General features: G+C 43.6%; 1 protein-coding gene across 1 annotated transcript in view; it reads right to left on the reverse strand.

The window, feature by feature from the left end:
- Nucleotides 1–14,743, reverse strand: part of LOC124716694 — a 213,812-nt gene extending 199,069 nt beyond the window's left edge. Inside the window, exon 1 of the mRNA XM_047243235.1 lies at nt 14,551–14,743. Within this exon, the coding sequence (XP_047099191.1) occupies nt 14,551–14,709 (159 nt within the window). The 5' untranslated portion in view covers nt 14,710–14,743. The remainder of the gene's footprint in view (nt 1–14,550) is intronic.
- Nucleotides 14,744–19,807: the final 5,064 nt, after the last annotated feature.

Raw genomic sequence — 19,807 nt, forward strand, 5'->3', positions numbered from 1 at the left:
TACCTACGCTTCAGTAACTACTTCATGCATACACATTCGCTTAATTCTTAAGGTGACTAAAAGTCTCGTCTTCTACACTGAAGCGCCAAAGATACTTGTATAGGAATTCGTGTTCAAATAAAGAAATATGTTAACAAGCAGAATACGGCGCTGCGGTCGGCAACGCAAGTGTATGGTGCAGTTGTTAGATCGGTTACTGCTGCTACAATGGCAGGTTACCAAGAAGTGAGTCTGAACGTGGTGTTACACTCGCCGCACGAGCGATGGGACAGAGCATCTCCGAGGTAGCGATGAAGTGCGGATTTTCCCTTACGACCATTTGACGAGTGTACCGCGAATATCAGGAATCCGGTGAAACCTCAAATACCACTAAGATCACTCAGGCTGGAGAAATATCTTGCAAGAACGGGATCAACGGCGACTGACGAGAATCGTTCAACGCGACAAAAGTGCAACCCTTGCGCAAATTGCTGCAGATTTCAATGCTGGGCCATCAACAAGTGCCAACGTGCGAACCATTGAACGAAACATCATCGACATGGGCTTTCGGAGTCGAAGACCCACTCGTGTACCCTTGTTGACTGCTCGACACGAAGCTTTACGCCTCGCCTGGGCGCGTCAACACCGACACTGGACTGTTGATGACTGGAAACATGTTGCCTGGTCGGACGAGTCTAGTTTCAATTTGTATAGAGCGTATGGACGTGTACGGGTATGAAGACAACCTCATGAATCCATGGACGCTGCACGTCAGCAGGGGACTGCTCAAGCTGGTGGAGGCTCTGTAATGGTGTGGGGTACGTGCAGTTGGAGTGGTATGGGATCCCTGGTACGTCTAGATACGACTCTGACACTTACGTAAGCATCCTGTCTGATCACCTGCATCCATTCATGTCTATTGTGCATTCCGACGGACATGGGCAATTCCAGGAGGACAATACGGCATCCCACACGTAGTGAGGTGGTTCCAGGAACACTCTTCTGAGTTTAAGCACTTCCGCTGGCCACCAAACTCGCCAGACATGGACACTGAGTATATCTGGGATGCCTTGCAACATGCTGTTCAGAAGAGATCTCCACCTCCTGGTACTCTTACGGGTTTATGGACAGCCCTGCAGGATTCATGGAGTCAATTCCCTCCAGCACCACATCAATCCACACCACGCCGTGTTGCGGCACATCTGTGTGCTCGCGGGGACCCTACACGATATTAGGCAGGTGTACAAGTTTCTTTGGTTCTTAAGTTAAATTGCGGGCTGCAGAAGTGCATTACCGAATTTGTCCATATTTGCCACGTTGCCGGCAGAGAGCATCATTTCAGTGAAATATTTCTGATTATATGTTTTTATTTTAGCCAAAGCTGGCGTAAAATGTTGGATGGCAATATCGATTTCAACAGAGTAGTCATTGAAACTTCGTGACAGATTACAAACTGTGTGCCTTTCGCCGCTAAGCGCTCTACGGACAGCTAGCGAAGCACGATTCGCCTTAGTCATTATCAAGAGCCTACAAATACTTCTTGGCCGGTGGCCGCACCGGATCATGCTATGAGTCAATATTTGTGTGAGGTACCCACTCGAAGACTGACTCATGGAACTTTTGACTCATAGCATGACGCGATGCAGCAGTAGGCTTAGTATTTATGGTCTGTTGATAACGACAGGCCGACGTAATTAGTACGGGTGTTAAACAGTTTACATGAGTATTGACTGAAAGAAACTCTGTAGATGTATTTTTAGAATTAAGGCTATCTGCGTGTAGTATAGTGTCTGGTGGGATAGTTGTAGGTTCAGGCAACCGCTTGGGGGCTGTCAAATCTCAAAGGTAACGGCTTGTGCGTCCTATCTTGACAAAGGAAAATTTTGATACTAGGATTCAAAAAGCCAAAGTATGAGTACCAGGCAAAATTTAAGAATATCGTCATTATCTCATTAAAATCTGGGAAACGTACAATAGACTTACAGAAAAAGAAGTTTACAATGGTGAAGCCCTACTCGCACGAGAAGAAATTTATTGTCTTAATTAACTCGTTGCAAGGACAAACAAAATCACACTTATAGGATAAGATTTTTCAAGATTCAGAAGGAGTGCTATCGTGCAGAATAAAAGCGGTGCCCCCAAATTCGGGTTGCCATATCTAGCTGGGACCTCGTCGGGACATTTTGAGGTGGGGGTGTAGAAATGAAGTAAAAAATTTATTTAATATAATTACTTTTTATTGGAGCACAATTACATGGAATTTGTAGCTGCAGAAATAGTTGGTACACCCTATTTTTCGGAAGATTTCACCTTTTTCAGGAAGCGTTTTTTCACTTTTAGGTATTAATAAAACTCCATGAAAGTCAGCTTGTCGTTAATCTGGCACTGTAAGATTGTTGACTTGTTGATATAAATAAAACAAACTGAGGCTTCACTTACATGTAGGGCTAACAGATGGCGGTCCTTCAGTACTTAAGCCAAGGTCGTAACAGTATTTTTCAAAATCGGAACAAAATTGGGTCTTGCCGAGATTTCGCGACAAGAAAGTCCGATATATCAGGGTGGATGGTATCCCTACCCCAAATGCACAACGCTAGTGCAACCCTGCAACGTCTGTTTTCATCGTCAGGCAAAGAACTTGACCAAAAAGCTTGAAAATTAATCACATAGCGTGAACACATTGCACTGTACATCGTCAACGATCCTCGCCAATATTTGGCGAAATGATGCCTAACTCGGCTATGAGAGAGAACCTTTTATGAACGTAAATAAAGTTTGTTCCACTATAGACACTTTAAAACAACCATGTAATTGCGACAATGCGGCGTTGATAACGTGTGCAAGATTCTGATAACATTAATGCTCCCCTGTCTTTACGATGGATATCATCCCAGCATGTCTAAATCATAAACTGCAAAATCAAAAAGCATCTAATTTTATACACGAAGTTCTCGTGCACGCCTTGAAAAGCGTTCCTGAAATTTATTTGCACATTCAAATTTTCCTTTGCTTTTCCTATTCATGTCATTTATGAAAATGAGTTTCAGGGAGAGCATAAGGGAACAATTGACAAGAATGGGGGAAAGAAATACAGTAGAAGAAGAATGGGTAGCTTTTAAGGATGAAATAGTGAAGGCAGCAGAGGACCAAGTAGGTAAAAAGACGAGGGCTAGTAGAAATCCTTGGGTAACAGAAGGAATATTGAATTTTACTGATGAAAGGAGAAAATATAATAATGCAGTAAATGAAGCAGGCAAAAAGGAATACAAACGTCTCAAAAATGATATCGACAGGAAGTGCAAAATGGCTAAGCAGGGATGGCTAGAGCACAAATGTAAGGATGTAGACGCTTATTTCACTAGGGGTAAGATAGATATTGCCTACAGGAAAATTAAAGAGACCTTTGGAGAAAGGAGAACCACTTGCATGAATATCAAGAGCTTTGATGGAAACCCAGTTCTAAGCAAAGAAGGGAAAGCAGAAAGGTGGTATGTAGAGGGTCTATACAAGGGCGATGTACTTGAGGACAACATTATGGAAATGGAAGAGGATGTGGATGAAGATGAAATGGGAGATATGATATTGCGTGAAGAGTTTGACAGAGCACTGAAAGACCTGAGTCGAAACAAGGCCCCGGGAGTAGACAACATTCAATTACAACTACTGACAGCCTTGGGGGAGCCAATCCTGACAAAACTCTACCATATGGTGAGCAAAATGTGTGAGACAGGCGAAATACCCTCAGATTTCAAAAAGAATATAATAATTCCAATCCCAAAGAAAACAGGTGTTGACAGATGTGAAAATTACCGAACTATCAGTTTAATAAGTCACGGCTGCAAAATACTAACGCGAATTCTTTACAGACGAATGAGAAAACAGGTAGATGGCGGCCTCAGGGAAAATTAGTTTGGATTCCGTAGAAATATGGGAACACGTGAGGCAATACTGACCCTACGACTTATTTTAGAAGCTAGATTAAGAAAAGGCAAACCTACGTTTCTAGCATTTGTAGACTTAGAGAAAGATTTTGACAATGTTGATTGGAATAATCTCTTTCAAATTCTGCAGGTGGCAGGGGCAAAATACAGAGAGCGAAAAGCTATTTACAAATGGTTCAAATGGCTCTGAGCACTATGGGACTTAACATCTTAGGTCATCAGTCCCCTAGAACTTAGAACTACTTAAACCTAACTAACCTAAGAACATCACGCACATCCATGCCCGAGGCAGGATTCGAACCTGCGACCGTAGCAGTCCTGCGGTTCCGGACAGCAGCGCCGAGAACCGCACCGCCACCGCGGCCGGCGGCTATTTACAATTTGTACAGAAACCAGATGGCAGTTATAAGAGTCGAGGGGTATGAAAGGGAAGCAGTGGTTGGGAAGGGAGTGAGACAGGGTTGTGGCCTATCCCCAATGTTATTCAATCTGTATATTGAGCAAGCAATAAAGGAAACAAAAGAAAAGTTCGGAGTAGGTATTAAAATCCATGGAAAAGAAATAAAATCTTTGAGGTTCGCCGATGACATTGTAATTCTGTCAGAGACAGCAAAGGACTTGGAAGAGCAGTTGAACGGAATGGACAGTGTCTTGAAAGGAGGGTAAAATGAACATCAACAAAAGCAAAACGAGGATAATGGAATGTAGTTGAATTAAGTCGGGTGATGCTGAGGGAATTATATTAGGAAATGAGACACTTAAAATAGTAAAGGAGTTTGCTATTTGTGGAGCAAATTAACTGATGATGGTCGAAGTAGAGAGGGTATAAAATGTAGACTGGAAATGGGAAGGAAAGCGTTTCTGAAGAAGAAAAATTTGTTAACATCGAGTATAGATTTAAATGTCAGTAAGTCGCTTCTGAAAGTATTTGTATGGAGTGTAGCCATGTATGGCGGTGAAACGTGGACGATAAATAGCTTAGACAAGAAGAGAATAGAAGCTGTCGAAATGTGGTGCTACAGAAGAATGCTGAAAATTAGATGGGTAAATCACATAACTAATGAGCAGGTATTGAGTAGAATTGGGGAGAAGAGGAACTTGTGGCACAACTTGACTAGAAGAAGGGATCGGTTGGTAGGACATGTTCTGAGACATCAAGGGATAACCAATTTAGTATTGGAGGGCAGCGTGGAGGGTAAAAGTCGTAGAGGGAGACCAAGAGATGAATACACTAAGCAGATTCAGAAGGATGTAGGCTGCAGTAGGTACTGGGAGATGAAGAAGCTTGCACTGGATAGAGTAGCATGGAGAGCTGCATCAAACCAGTCTCAGGACTGAAGACCACAACAACAACAACATGGAAATGTCAATAAACACAATATATTGAGTATTATTTCGGTTTATTTGCAGTGTAACGTATCGACTGAAAATAAAGGAATCGAAATTTCCGCGCTGGGACTCGACCCCAAGACCCTCGGATTACCGATCTGAACCGTTTCCTGTGGGCCAACCGCTGCCTGAATACCACCTTACCATAAATGTTCCTCTACTGTCAATTTCATTTCTGGCCAAGCACTGCATATGGCATGAATTTGTACGAAATCGATGATGACGAACAGGTCTGGTCGTCTCATTTGTAACGATTGCCGGCCGGAGTGGCCGTGCGGTTCTAGGCGCTACAGTCTGGAGCCGAGCGACCGTTAGAATCCTGCCTCGGGCATGGATGTGTGTGATGTCCTTAGGTTAGTTAGGTTTAATTAGTTCTAAGGTTTAGGCGGCTAATGACCTCAGAAGTTAAGACGCTTAGTGCTCAGAGCCATTTGAACCATTTTTTTGTAACGATGGAACTATGGCCAGCATTGTATAGAGGGACTGATTCTTTAATAAGAGTGATCTGAGGATGGCACTTAGCCAACTGAAATCGGTAAACAATAAATCGTAATTTTATTTATTGTAATCAAGGCTCTTAGAATCTTAACAACTAATACAGATAACTTTATCAATTTCACCCAACGACGTCAGGTCTTACAAAGTCAGAGGTTTGTTTGACTCACCAAAGAGCGTCACTGAAATGTTTAAGAAAGAGAACTGACAGAAGCATGAAGGTAGAGGTCACTCACTTCGCGAAAGATGAAAGATTCATGTAGGCAGACAACCACCTACTTTCCATGATGTAGAAACATTTTATAGATCACTTTGACTTCAAGCATGGAAGAATCTTAGACAAACACAATGTGTGCCACTTATATCATCAAGAAATTTGATTTATAAAAATAATTTTTCAACTCTATTTTTATTACATCGACTTACTGTAATGTATCCATCTCTTGTATGCCAACGGCCTTGCCGCAATGGTAACACCGGTTCCCATCGCATCACCGAAGGAAGCACTGCCGGCGTTGCCTAGCGCTTAGATGGATCGCCGTCCAGGTCTGCCGATTACTGTTGGCAAGCAGGGCGCACTTAGTCCTTGTTAGTCCAATTGAGGAGCTATTTGATCGAGAAGTAGCGGCATCGCTCGCGAAAACTGCGGTGTGTTGAGCACATGCCTGTCCCTTACTGCATCTGGTGACACCTAAGGGCTGAGGATGACATGGCGGCTGGTCGGTACCGCTGTACCATTAACGCCTGTTTGGACTTAGTTTGTTTATATCCGTTTCTTAAGATATAATTTTCCACAGTAAAAGAGGCACTGTTTAGTAAAATAGGGTGCGGTCGGCAGAACAGCAGTAGAGGAGAGAGCGAGTGATAGTCGAGTCTTGGACGAGATGTGTAGGCGATGGATTGGCTTAGGTGAGGAGCTCAGGGGCAGAGCAAGTGGTTCCGTTTTGACGATGAGACATTTTGAGAATTTGAGAATAGCTAAGAATTGAATATTATTGGAGGAATGATTTTCGGAATTTGATTTTCATGCAGAAACGACTCAGCAAGCAAAAGATATTCGTCGCATTGCTTTGCAAACATTTAGTGATTACAATAGTTTGTTAATTTTGACTGTTCAGTGATATCGAGTGTTAGCTAATGGAGACGATTTATCAATTATATGTCCAAGATGTTAGCAAGTTCCATCAACCTCTGTTAGTAGATTTTAATAACTTAAAAGTAAAAATGATAGCAATTTTATACAACAATACTTGTCTGTGATAGAGTTTAAAAGCATGACTAATTTTATTAAACGGAGTTTAAATGCTAGAAATGAAATTTTGAGAAAGTTAAATAAGTCCTGATCTCATTCTGTTTTTAATTTATAATGATCCTCTCACTTTTCTTAAATGACATACATTTTGAACCCATTCTGAATGCAGTGAGTACTAAGAGCATTGTTAGCAAATCGACAGAACGAAGAGTGGGTACGGTGTTGTCTTTGTTGATACGTGGTAAATTGTAGCGCGAAGTGCAGTGCTTTTCGCTTTCAGCTTATTACGTCGCAACAGCATTGTCATTGGCATCAACGCTACGGCGCCCGTTGCAGGTAAGATGATGTCAGAGCCGAATTACAGAACCCATTTGTTGCGCAGTGAAATAAACTAGATGTTGACACGAAATGTATAGTCACAGCGAGTGAGCGTTTCCACGACAAGGTTAGTTTCATTTAATATTGTCAATGCTCAAAGTTCTTTTAATTAGAAATTACCAAATCATTTTCATTTTATTAGATACATTCCGCAACCTCTCATCATTAAACAGTCTTCATTAGATACTTTCAAAGACTACTTACAACATTGTTAGAACACCAGAATTTAGCTCAGACTCCAACATGTCACTTTCTTAAGAACGAGGAGCTGTAATTAGTCTCAATTACAGCGCGCTCAGAGGCATTCTTTATGTGCACCATACTTAATGAAAATCAGCGAAACGTATCCTCTACCATGCACCTCACTGAGTTTTCCACAGTGTGAATTTAGATGTAGCACTGGATTTCGAAATGAGGGACATGCCGAGAGCGCTGGCGAAATTTCCGCTGTCTAGGTCAGACATGTATGGAACCCAGACTGCAGTTAAGAGTCGAAGGACGTGATAGGAAAGTCATAAATCAGAAGGGAGTGCGATAGAGTTGTAACGTTTCCCTGACGTTATTGAATCTACACAGTTAACAAGCAGTAAAGGAAACCAAGGAGAAATCTGGAAAGGGGATTAAAGTGCGTGGAGAAGAACCGAAATCTTTTTAGGTTTGCCGATGACGTTGAAGTTCTGTCACAGGCGGCATTGGAAGAACAGTTGAACGGAGCTGACAGTGAGTTGGAAAGAATTTGTTAGTTTGTTAGTTTCATGTTCCGTGGATCATTTGCACGACAAATAGTAATATTGCGGAACGAGTCATTTTAAATACACATCACAACTTAATTTTTAAATACTGCTAAATGCTGAAAATATATAAAACAGTTTTTTCTTTTTTAAAAATATCTATAGGTATGAGTTAGAGATTTCTCCCCACCACCATTTACACATTACAGAAATAGAAATTCTTGTATAGAATTAAAGATTTGGCAAGGAGAAGCTTCTTTCGTTTGTTTCCAAATTTTAAGTTTGCTATCTGTCTGATATTTTATATCTCCCAGTAAGTTATCAAAAATTCTTGTTGCAGCACTTACGTCCCTTTTGTGCTAAAGACACTCTTAATGTGGAGTAATGAATGTCATTTTCTTTCTCGGTTCTGCAATTATATACATCATTGTTCCATTTGAACTGCAGTGGATTATTTACAACAAGATTCATGAGGGAATAAACGTACTGTGAAGTAGTAACCAGAATGCCCAGTTCTTTGAAAATATGTCTACAATATGACCGTCTCTGTGCACTGTTTATTACTCTTACAGCACGTTTTTAAGCAATGAAGAGTTTCTTTCTTAAGCATGAGATACACCAGGAAATTATTCAATGTGACATTATTGAATTAAGTTTGTAAAATATGCCAACTTATTGATTTGTATTTCCATAAAATTTGCGATGATTCTAAGTGCAAACGTGTTGGAACTAAGAGTTCCAAAATGTGCTTTTTCCAGTTTAAATTTTCATCAGTGTGGAGACCTGAGAATTTTGCAGTTTACATCCTATTTATTATTTCCTCATCTTGCGTTACACTTATCGTTGGTGTAGTACCTGCAGAGGAGCAGATCTGAATATGTTATGTCTCTTTTAAAATTGAGGGAGAAACCGTGTGCAGAAACCGGTCGTTGATAGGTTGAAGTACTTTTTTACTATTTTCTTGGTTTTGTATGTATGCCTGATTACAGCTATACTAGTATTATTTGCAAAAGAACTATGCTTGTCGCATATTAGATGAAGGTCATTTGCATATGTGATGAACAATAGTGGACCTAAGATTGCGCCCCAAATGGAATTTCTCACCGGCCAGAATTATGTCACTGGACTACAGTGATTGAATTACTAAGTAAACTTTCTATATTGTTTAGTTTAGATATGACTTTATCCAGAGACTGGCGATATACCATCAGACTTTCGAAGAAACATAATCCACACAATTCCGAAGATAACAAGAGCCGACAAGTGCGAGAAGTATCGCACAATCTGATAAGCATCCCATGATCCAAGTGGCTGAGATGAACAACATACAGAAGAACGGAAATAAAATTGAGGATCTGTTGGATGACGATTGGCTTTAGGAAAAGTAAATGCACCACTGAGTGAGTTCTGACGTTGCGGTTGCAAGACTGAAGAAAAATGAAGATATGTTCATAGGATTTGTCGACTTGGAAAAGGCGTTCTGCAATGTCAAATAGCGGATAATGTTCAGAATTCTGAGAAAAAAACAGGGTTAAGCTATAGGAAAAGATGGGTAATTACAATATGTACAAAAACCAAGAGGAAGACGAAGAACGGTCAAAAACGGTGTAAGGCAGGGATATAGTCCGTCGTACCTACTGTTGAATCTATACATCGAGGAAACAACGACGAAAATAAATGCTCAAGAGTGAAATTAAAATTCTAGATGAAAGGATGCAATTATGAGAATTGCCAATGAAATTGCTGTCCTCGGAGAAAGTGAAGGAATTACAGGGTCTGTAGAATGAATGAAGACTCAACTGACTACAGAACATGGACAGAGAGTAAACAGAAGAAAGACGAAAGTAACGAGAAGTAGCAGAAATGAAAAAGCGAGAAACTTAACATCAGAATCGGTGATCACGAAGCAAACGAACTTAAGAAATTCTACTATCAGGTAGTAAAATAACTCATGACGGACGGAGCAAGGAGGATGTAGAACGTAGACTAGCATTGTCTAAAAGGGCATTCCTGGCCAAGAGAAATGTACTAGTAAGAAACATAGGCCTTAATTTGAGGAAGAAATTTCTGCGAATATTTATTCGGAGCACAGCATTGTATAGTAGCAAAACACGGACTATGGGTAAACCGGAACAGAAGAGAATCGAAGCTTTTGACTTGTGAGGCTACGGAAGAATGTTGAAAATTAGGTGCACTGATAAGGTAAGGAATGAGGAGGTTCTTCGCAGAATCTGCGACGGAAGGAAAATATGGAAAACACTGACAAGAAGAATGGATAGGTTGATAGGATATGTGTTAAGATAACCGGAATAACATCCGTGGTGCTAGAGGGAGCTGTAGAGGGTAAAAGCTGTAGAGGAATACGGAGATTGGAATAGATCCAGCAGATAACTGGGGAGGTAGGATGCTACTGTGAGATGAATAGGTTGGCACAGGAAAGGAATTCATGGCGGACCTCGTATAACTAGTCACAAAACTTACGACTCCAAATAAATAAATAACGGTACTGTTAACCAAATACAGTACATGTTTGTCATATTTGAGAGGAATTTCGGCTGATGGATAATTTGACAAGTTGCAAATGTTGTTTGTGTTGATGATTAGTCGCATATGTTTGGTGAAAAAAAGTTTTATTACAACCTATCGTCAGCTTGCACAACTATGGAAATTACGATCAAGGGTAAAAATAAAACTGCACTAGCAGTTGCCAAATAGTCGAGGTGTCGCGTCTTTTCCTGCGATATACCTGGTATCACGCAGAAAGAGGTTAAAAAGGGCGTCATTATTCTGCAGATAAGATACAAGCGGGAGTGCGTTAAAATAAAACATATGTAAGCCCTCCACTTCTTCAATGGACGATGTAGGGTATATGCTCCCACGATGATGTTTTTCAACTAACCGACCGACATTAGAGGACCAAGTACAAGAGTATAACTGTTCGCATACTTGCATCATTTCTTCCAGTGCGAGGGTGAAGTGGCTCTAAACAAGTTATTAAGAGCTTCACTGTCTATTTGGAGAAAGTTCACTTGATCATCATGTTTCGAGTGTAACATTGCCTTTAACAGGTTTTCAGTGCATATTTCTCACTCATTTAAGACATTTCCTTCACCAGCGATTGTTTTCTTCTTCTTTTTCTATAAAGACTGTGCCGGAGTCAGTGCCAGAAATGTTTTATCTGCATTCGTAGCCACAAGTGTCGAAATACAGCGTACAAGCAGCCTCTGCTTCAGAAGCGAGGTTAAACTGAAAAACTTGTTGGATCATCTACGGGCTTGGTTGGCATATCCGTGGATAGATAAGAGCGAATTTGAGCAACAAGTTTGATCGTAAACGGGAGTCTTTACAAAGATCAGGGTTTAATCATCCATCGACGACAATGTCGTTAGAGCCCTGGGGTCAAGGTCGTACGCTGAACGAAGTGGTAATACACTGGACGTGAATTCTGGAGATCAGCGGTTCAATAAATTTTGTCAGCAGCTCGTGGTCTGGTGGCTAGCGTTGCTGCCTCTGGATTACGGGGCCCCAGGTTCGGTTCCCGGCCGGATTGGGGATTTTCTCTGCCCGGGGACTGGGTGTTTGTGTTGTCCTCCTCATTTCATCATCATCATCATCGTCATTCGTGACAGTTGCTAGACTGGACTGTGTAAAAATTGGGACTTTGTGCGAGCGCTGATGATTCCGCAGTTGAGCGCCCCCCAAACTAAACATCATCATCAATACATTGTCCAGCCATCCACAGTTAGGTTTTCCGTGGTTTACCTAAATCGCTACAGGCAGATGCCAGGTTGGTTCAGAAATGGTTCAAATGGCTCTGAGCACTATGGGACTTAACATCTGAGGTCATCAGTCCCCAAGAACTTAGAACTACTTAAACCTAACTAACCTAAGGACAACACACACATCCATGCCCGAGGCAGGATTCGAACCTGCGACCGTACCAGTCGCTCGGCTCCGGGCTGAAGCGCCTAGAACCGCTCGGCCACCGTGGCCGGCGATGCCAGGTTGATTACATCGAAAATGGCGTAGCCGACTTAGGGGGTAGGACGTCAAAGGGGCCGACTTGGAGCAGGAGAGGCATCACAGGACATTTTAATTTCCAAATAAATTCATAAACCTTTGTCAGCATCACCAGGAAGGATTCAGGATTCACGGTCATTGCAATGGAAGTTCGAAAACATAACAAAGTAACTTTTTTTACGTGTGAAATTTCATCGTTATTTCACTTGCTAATGGCTGCATTTGTTGCTATAGGTACACTTTTCTTCATAAGTTAGAGAGATTCTTCGATGAATTTTGCACAGCATACATACCATACTTCCAGATGTATGAAACTCTAGAATTTATTTAATTTATGAAAAACGAATGATCTGTTGTATTTTAAACTTCATGTTTAGAAAAAACACAAATTTTCTAGTTAACTGCTTCAATTTTTATCACAGTTTTTAATAGATCTCGAAAATTCTAGAGTTTCACACACCTTTAAGTATGGTTTGTATGCTGTGCAAAATTCATCGAATCATCTCCCTCACTTATGAAGAAAAGTGGACCTATAGCAACAAATGCTGCCATTAGTAAGTAAAAAAAAAATTGCTTCGTTATGTTTTCGAAGTTCCACTGCTATGAGTGTGGATTCTGAACCCTTCCTGGTCATTCTGACAAAGTTTTATTAATTTATTTGTAAAAGTATAGACAGTGGAAATTAAAATGTGCTGTGGTGCCTCTCCTGCTCCAAGTCGTCACGTTTGATGTCCTACCCCCCTTAAATCCCCAATCTCAATTTTTGAACTTCGTCGCCGTCAGAAAGTCAAACCCTAGAATGAAATTTTCACTCTACAGCGGAGTGTGCGCTGATATGAAAGTTCCTGGCAGATTAAAACTGTGTGCCGGATCGAGACTCGAAATCGGGACCTTTGCCTTTCGCGGGCAAGTGCTCTACCAACTGAGGTACCCAAGCACGACTCACGCCCCGTCCTCACAGCTTTACTTCTGCCAGTACCTCGCCTCCTACCTTTCAAACTTTGCAGAAGCTCTCTTGGTAGAGCACTTGCCCGCAAAAGACAAAGGTCCCGAGTTCGAGTCTCGGTCTGGCACACAGTTTTAATCTGCCAGGAAGTTTCATATCAGCGCACACTCCGCTGCAGAGTGGAAATCTCATTCTGAAAACACCCCCTAGGCTGTGGTTAAGCCATGTCTCCGCAATATATTTTCTTTCAGGAGTGTTAGTTCTGCAAGGTTCGCAGGAGAGCTTCTGACAGGGGATCTCAAGTTGATTCCGTATTTCTGGATTTCCGGAAAGCTTTTGACACCGTTCCTCACAAGCGATTTCTAATCAAGCTGCGGGCCTATGGGGTATCGTCTCAGTTGTGCGACTGGATTCGTGATTTCCTGTCAGGAAGGACGCAGTTCGTAGTAATAGACGGGAAATCATCGAGTAAAATTGAAGTTATAACAGGTGTTCCCCAGGGAAGCGTCCTGGGACCTCTGCTGTTCCTGATCTATATAAATGACCTGGGTGACAATCTGAGCAGTTCTCTTAGGTTGTTCGCAGATGATGCTGTAATTTACCGTCTAGTAAGGTCATCCGAAGACCAGTATCAGTTGCAAAGCGATTTAGAAAAGATTGCTGTATGGTGTGGTAGGTGGCAGTTGACGCTAAATAACGAAAAGTGTGAGGTGAACCACACGAGTTCCAAAAGAAATCCGTAGGAATTCGATTACTCGATAAATAGTACAATTCTCAAGGCTTTCAATTCAACTAAGTACCTGGGTGTTAAAATTACGAACAACTTCAGTTGTAAAGACCATATAGATAACATTGTGGGGAAGGCGAGCCAAAGGTTGCATTTCATCGGCAGGACACTTAGAAGATGCAACAAGTCCACTAAAGAGACAGCTTACACTACACTCGTTCGTCCTCTGTTAGAATATTGCTGCGCGGTGTGGGATCCTTACCAGGTGGAATTGACGGAGGACATCGAAAGGGTGCAAAAAAGGGCAGCTCGTTTTGTATTATCACGTAATAGGGGAGAGAGTGTGGCAGATATGATACGCGAGTTGGGATGGAAGTCATTAAAGCAAAGACGTTTCTCGTCGCGGCAAGATCTATTTACGAATTTTCAGTCACCAACTTTCTCTTCCGAATGCGAAAATATTTTGTTGAGCCCAACCTACATAGGTAGGAATGATGATCAAAATAAAATAAGAGAAATCAGAGCTCGAACAGAAAGGTTTAGGTGTTCGTTTTTCCCGCGCGCTGTTCGGGAGTGGAATGGTAGAGAGATAGTATGATTGTGGTTCGATGAACCCTCTGCCAAGCACTTAAATGTGAATTGCAGAGTAATCATGTAGATGTAGATGAGGGAAGGTCCAGATGGTCACTCACCGTCTCTACTCGAGCGGACGCCCTCGCGGACCGCGAAGGCACCGAGGTGGTGGCCTCGACCGCGGCCGCGGCTGCGGTGGTCGGCGCCGACGACGCGGCCGTCGACACGCGGCCGCCGGCTGCGGAGGCGGTCAGTAGCAGCAGCGCGATGAACCACATCTCGGGTCCCACTGGCCCGTATCTGTCGCGCCGCGCCCGTATCTACCCCACCATGCAGACGGGCCGCATCGCCTCCAGCCGATAACCTCACTTCGCCGCACCACTCGGCCGCGTCATGTATTATTTGCAGAGGCGACCGCCCGGCTGCCGTCTCCGAAAACACCGACCGTGCACCGTGTGCAACGGCGCTACTCAGAGAAAGCGTGACTCGGCAGCCGTCGTCCTTAGCTGCTACTCTGACAATAGGCATGTAATCAATCTATGCGATCAATAAAAGACTGTTTATTTCCTGCTATACACGTTTAGCTTCTTTTTACCTTACGAGCCGTCTTCAGTGGCCTGAAAAACATGTTTGTTTTGCACATACAGAGGATAACCAAAATAATGTGAACACCTGTTTTTACTTGGGAATGGTTTATCAAATGGTTCAAATGGCTCTGATCACTATGGGACTTAACATCTGTGGTCATCAGTTCCCTACAACTTAGAACTACTTAAACCTAGCTACCCTAAGAACATCACACACATCCACGTCCGAGGCAGGATTCGAACCTGCGACCGAAGCCGTCACGCGGTTCCAGACTGAAACGCCTAGAACCGCACGGCCACACCGGCCGGCGATCAAATGGTTCAAATGGCTCTGAGCACTATAGGACTCAACTGCTGAGGTCATAAGTCCCCTAGAACTTAGAACTACCTAAACCTGACTAACCTAAGGACATCACACACATCCATGCCCGAGGCAGAATTCCAACCTGCCGCCGTAGCAGTCGCGCGGTTCCAGACTGTAGTACGCCACGCAACCACTCTACAGATATGCACCTTTTTTAATGCTATTGAGTATCGCAGAAAATACCGAATTTCTTTAAAACGTTAAAATTATGTTTTTTACCATCATTATATAATAGACCGCGCCGCTCGAACTGTCAACACAACTGGCACTGCCAAGAGTGTGCTACGAATTCTACATCGCTGGAAACGGATTATACACAATGCTGGTGACTATTTTGAAACACGTATCAATTTTGTACGAGTTGTAAATGAATAGTTGCCCCTATTAACGTTCCAACCCTCGGATAACTTAACTAGTAGCCCCTGTAGACTAGAGAAACCTTTTGACATTGCAAACAAATGCTTCACAGAATGAGATTTTCACTCTGCAGCGGAGTGTGCGGTGATATGAAACTTCCTGGCAGATTAAAACTGTGTGCCGGACCGAGGCTCGAATTCGGGACCTTTGCCTTTCGCGGGCAAGTGCTCTACCCAAGTATGACGCACGGCCCCTCCTCACAGCTTTACTTCCGCCAGTACCTCGTCTCCTACCTTCCAAACTTCACAGAAGCTCTCCTGCGAACCCTGCAGAACTAGCACTCCTGAAAGAAAGGATATTGCGGAGACATGGCTTAGCCACAGCCTGGGGGATGTTTCCAGAATGAGATTTTCACTCTGCAGCGGAGTGTGCGCTGATGTGAAACTTCCTGGCAGATGGTTCGCAGGAGAGCTTCTGTAAAGTTTGGAAGGCAGGAGACGAGGTACTGGCGGAAGTAAAGCTGTGAGGACGGGCCGTGAGTCGTGCTTGGGTAGCTTAGTTGGTAGAGCACTTGCCCGCGAAAGGCAAAGGTCCCGAGTTCGAGTCTCGGTCTGGCACCCAGTTTTAATCTGCCAGGAAGTTTCAAACGCTTCACAGTTTGTAAAATACTCTTATTGATGGAGGTGTTACTCTGTGGATGGTAAATTATCGTAAAAAACTTAATTTTAAGGTTTTAACGAAATTCGGTATTTTCTGCGATACTCAATAGCTTTAAAAATGGTGCATTTCTGTAGAGTGGTTGCGTGGCGTACTACAGTCTGGAACCGCGCGACTGCTACGGTCGCAGGTTCGAATCCTGCCTCGGGTATGGATGTGTGTAATGTCCTCAGGTTAGTTAGGTTTAAGTAGTTCTAAGATCTAGGGGACTGATGACCTCAGAAGTTAAGTCGCATAGTGCTGAGAGCCATTTGAACCATTTGAACCACTCCGCCCGGCGATGGTTTATCGATAAGCGGTTGGACGTCCATTTGCCCGTAATTCAGCTGTGATTCTTCTTGTAATACTAGCATACGATGATTGTGTATATAGTGGAATGTTATGCCACTCTTCGATCAGAACCTCTTCTGACTTCTCTACTGACTAGAGAGGCGGAAATTTGCTGCGCTCCAATACTGTCCACAAGGGTTTGAAAATGCTGGGGACTGCACTGGCCAGGGAAAACGCTGCAGTTCAGTAGCATGCTTCTCATATCACGACTGTGCTGTCCTGGCTGTGTAAATGGGTGTGTTATCGTCCTGAAATATGGCATTATTGTTGGGGAACAAAAATATCGTCCTCAAATATGGCGTCACTGTTGGGGAACAACATTTGAATCTTGGGATGCATCTGATCACATAAAATTTTGCGCACATCTCATGGGCTAGTGGCTAGCGATGCTACCTCTGGATCACAGAGTTCCGCTTTCGATTCCCGGCCGGGTTGGGGATTTTCTCTGCCTGGGAACAGTGTGTTTGTGTTGTCCTCATCATTTCATCATCATACTCATCATTCGTGACAGTGGCTAGATTAGACTATGAAGAAAATTGGCCGTCCGAGGTGGCCGAGCGGTTCTAGGCGCTACAGTCTGGAACCGCGCGACCGCTACGGTCGCAGGTTCGAATCCAGCCTCGGGCATGGATGTGTGTGATGTCCTTAGGTTAGTTAGGTTTAAGTAGTTCTAAGTTCTAGGGGACTGATGACCTCAGAAGTTAAGTGCCGTAGTGCTCAGAGCCATTTTTTTGAAGAAAATTGGACTGTGAAAAGATGGGACTTTGTAGGGGCGCTGATGACCGAGACGTTGAGCGCCCCACAAACCAAACATCATCACTTAAAATGTTCACATAATCGGTGGCTGTAACACGGCCTTTGAGTGTAATGATGGAACTTGCAGAATACCATCACACTTCCACCTCGATGCTTAACCGTTGCAATCAAGCAATCAGGACTGTTGGTTTCTTTTGGCGTTCTCCAGGCGTAAACTCGGCCCGATGTTGGCAATAACGAAAACGTTGACTTTTCGTACCACATGTCGTGTTTCCGCTGATCAGCCGTCCAGGATTTATGCCCCCGACACCACGTTTTACGCTTCTCTGCGTTGGTTGTCGTCGCTAATGGTTTCGGTATAGCAGCCCGTCCACGAATATTCGCCTTATGGAGTTATCAGCAGAAAGAGTCAATAGATACGGGGTCTCGAAGATGGCTATTGGGTTTCGTGTTGTTTTGACACAATTCGTGTTAGCGAAAGACGATCTCTGTCATTTAGCTTTGATGTGCGTCCGCTATTAAGTTTAGACGATGATGTCTTTCCATGTTTTGTGTAGACTGTCATGACTGTTGAAACAGATTCTCTGGAAACATTCAATAAGTTGGCTGTCGTGATTACTGATGCTCCAGCTGATCCGGCCCTCACAATCTGCCCTCTTTGGAACTCTGTTAGGTCTTTCATTGTACGTCGACCTCGGGCTCTAAATGCCAATACGAAGTGTGCACTACTCGTAAACAGTCTGCACTGATGCCTAGTCCGCACTGAACACGCACAGTCCAGCGCGACACGAGCCTTGCCTGCGCTGTTGACCATCAAACACAACCATCCCACTGCTACCACTGTTCACATTATTTTGCCTATCCCCTGTACAGCCTCTAAGACAAAAAAAAAAAAAGACGCACCACGATAAAATTATCCGAATGGGACGTAAATCGGCAGATCTTGTCTACATGTACAGACAGGCAAACGATTACACACTACTGCCCATTAAAATTGCTACACCAAGAAGAAATGCAGATGATAAACGGCTACTCATTGGACAAATATATTATACTAGAACTGACATGTAATTACATTTTCACGCAGTTTGGGTGCATAGATCCTGAGAAATCAATACCCAGAACAACCATCTCTGGCCGTAATAACGGCCTTAATACGCCTGGGCATTGGGTCAAACAGAACTTGGATGGCGTGTACAGGTACAGCTGCCCATGCAGCTTCAACACGATACCACAGTTCAGCATGAGTAGTGACTGGCGTATTGTGACGAGCCAGTTGCTCGGCCACCATTGACCAGACGTTTTCAATTGGTGAGAGATCTCGAGAATGAGCTGGCCAGGGCAGCAGTCGTTCATTTTCTGTATCCAGAAAGGCCCGTACAGGACATCCAACATGCGGTCGTGCATTATCCTGCTGAATTGTAGGGTTTCGCAGGGATCGAATGAAGGGTAGAGCCGCGGGTCGTAACACATCTGAAATGTAACGTCTACTGTTCAAAGTGCCGTCAATGCGAACAAGAGGTGACCGAGACGTGTAACCAATGGCACCCCATACCATCACGCCGGGTGATACGCCAGTATGGCGATGACGAATACACGCTTCCAGTGTGCGTTCACCGCGATTTCGCCAAACACGGATGCGACCATGGCGATGCTGTAAACAGAACCTGGACTCATCCGAAAAAATGACGTTTTGCCATTCGTGCACCCAGATCGTCGTTGAGTACACCATCGCAGGTGTTCCTCTCTGTGATGCAGCGTCAAGTGTAACCGCAGCCACGGTCTCCGAGCTGATAGTCCATGCTGCTGCAAACGTCGTCGAACTGTTCGTGGAGATGGTTGTCGTCCTCCAAACGTCCCCATCTGTTTATTCAGAGATCGGGACGTGGCTGTACGATCCGTTACAGCCATGCGGACAAGATGCCTGTCATCTCGACTGCTAGTGATACGAGGCCGTTGAGATCCAGAACGGCGTTCCGTATTACCCTCCTGAACCCACCGATTCCATATTCTGCTAACAGTCATTGGATCTAGACCAACGCGAGCAGCAATGTCGCGAAACGATAAACCGCAATCGCGACAGGCTGCAATCCGACCTTTATCAAGGTCGGAAACGTGATGGTACACATTTCTCCTCCTTACGCGAGGCATCACAACGTTTCACCAGGCAAACCCGGTCAACTGCTGTTTGTGTATGAGAAATCGGTTGGGAACTTCCTTCATGTCAGCACGTTGTAGGTGTCGCCACCGGCGCCAACCTTGTGT

The sequence above is a fragment of the Schistocerca piceifrons genome, chromosome 9 (assembly GCF_021461385.2).
Source record: "Schistocerca piceifrons isolate TAMUIC-IGC-003096 chromosome 9, iqSchPice1.1, whole genome shotgun sequence".
Lineage (NCBI taxonomy): Eukaryota > Metazoa > Arthropoda > Insecta > Orthoptera > Acrididae > Schistocerca > Schistocerca piceifrons.